Genomic DNA, 1671 nt, shown 5'->3' on the forward strand with positions numbered 1-1671 from the left:
TTCTCTTACGAGTACGAGGTCTCCTTTTCTAGGTGTCCTCCTCTCCGTCGCTCATTTCGTCGGTCGGCCCGCTGTTGGGCTTCTGCCTGCATCCGCTCGATCGTCTCCTCCCTGGTCTTCGCCAACCATTCTATTCGTTGTAAGTTTGGACTCCTCAGGGTGCCTACGAGCTCCCGTTCCTCCGGTATTGTGGGTTCTACCCCGAATAGCCACCTCCCTGGCGTCATACCCAGCGTTGTATGGTGCGACTCTTCTTCGCCTCTCATGCTTTCTCCCTGTATGCGTTCGTAATGCTTTCGAAGGTGTCGTTGTTTGGGTACTCCGTATCGTGTAACCCATCGCCGAACAAATGTCGCTGCCGCCCAATGGGCAGACTTGTCGGGGACCACCGCTGCTTCCACCCATCGTGACGTCCGGTCGATCATTGTCATTATTGGCCTGCCTTCTCCTCTGGTTTGCCAGAAGTCGATATGTACCGCCTCGAAGATCTCCCCTAGTGGGAAGGCCCTACTCAGTCCCTGCGTGCGTTCTATCCCATTCCTTCGGCGTTGACAAGTTAGGCAGGCTCCGACGTACTGCCGTATCTCTTCCATCTGTCCGGGCCACCAGAATAGTTCTTGGGTTCTCCGGTGTGTCCTCACTACTCCGGCGTGGGTCCCGACCCGCCGGTCATGAAAATGTCGTATTACTCTCTTCACGTATTGTGGTGGTACGTATGCCCGGCCTCCTCTGGTCAGCATCCCTTGCCATTCTCGGACCTTCAGTCGGTCCCTCTCTACGGTGGGTATCTCTTGGTACGCTTGTCCCCATTCCGTTACCCGTGGTAATCCGTCCTCTTCCTCGGTAAGTGTCATAACCGCCATGCATGTCATCCTATCTTCGGCCGTCGCTACGTCTTTCGCCAGTCTACTAAGGGCATCCACGTGCGCAATCTCAATTCCGCTCTTGTGGATAACGGTCAGGTCATACTCCTGTAGGGGTGTGGCCCATCGAGCAATCTTACCTTTCTTAGCTTGGAACATCCACTCTAGACTTTTGTGATCGGTATATATAGTAACCTTCCGTCCCCGTATATAGACATCGAACTTTTGGAGTGCAACTACGATTGCATATGCTTCCTTCTCTCTTGTCGGCCACCTTATTTCCACTTCTGTTAACGTCTTAGACATGTATTCAATTGGGTAATCGCGGTGGTTCTTTTTACATGATAGGATCCCGGCTACTGCGTAATCACTCGCGTCGGTCACGATGATTAATTCTTCAGCGGCGTAATCGTTGCATAGGGCTGCCTGCTTCAGTTGCTCCTTTATTTGCCTGAACGCCCTCTGTTGCTCCTCTTTCCAGTTGCTGTCTTGCGCATCAGTTTCGTCAACGGTTGGGTGACGGCTGCGTAATTCGGCACGAAGCTGCGGTAGTAGCCGGCCATTCCTAACACTTGTCGTAAGCCTTTCACGTCGGAAGGAGCCTTTAGCGCGTCGATTGCTTCGATTTTCCTGGTCTGCGGGGCTATTCGGCCTTCGGTTATTGTGTGTCCTAGGTGTTGGGGGACTTGTCTGGCGGCGGTCGGCGATGATAGCGGGGGCTAGGTGCATCAGGTCTATGGTTCTCATCGGTCCGTTTCCTTTTTCCTTTTCTTTCCAACATTATTTCTTTCTATATTCCCTTTCCCTT

At 52.8% G+C, this 1671-nt stretch overlaps 1 protein-coding gene across 1 annotated transcript; it reads right to left on the bottom strand.

The window, feature by feature from the left end:
• Positions 1–229: 229 nt before the first annotated feature.
• GNI_205640 (putative RNase HI in long-term repeat retroelement Ty3/gypsy family protein) lies at positions 230–1610 on the bottom strand (the record flags this gene model as incomplete). The annotated part of the gene is made up of 1 exon (XM_011135482.1): positions 230–1610. A coding segment is annotated over one exon (1381 nt), but the record flags the coding sequence as incomplete, so codon positions are not given.
• Positions 1611–1671: the final 61 nt, after the last annotated feature.

The sequence above is a fragment of the Gregarina niphandrodes genome, assembly GCF_000223845.1.
Source record: "Gregarina niphandrodes unplaced genomic scaffold scaffold00122, whole genome shotgun sequence".
Taxonomy (NCBI): domain Eukaryota; phylum Apicomplexa; class Conoidasida; order Eugregarinorida; family Gregarinidae; genus Gregarina; species Gregarina niphandrodes.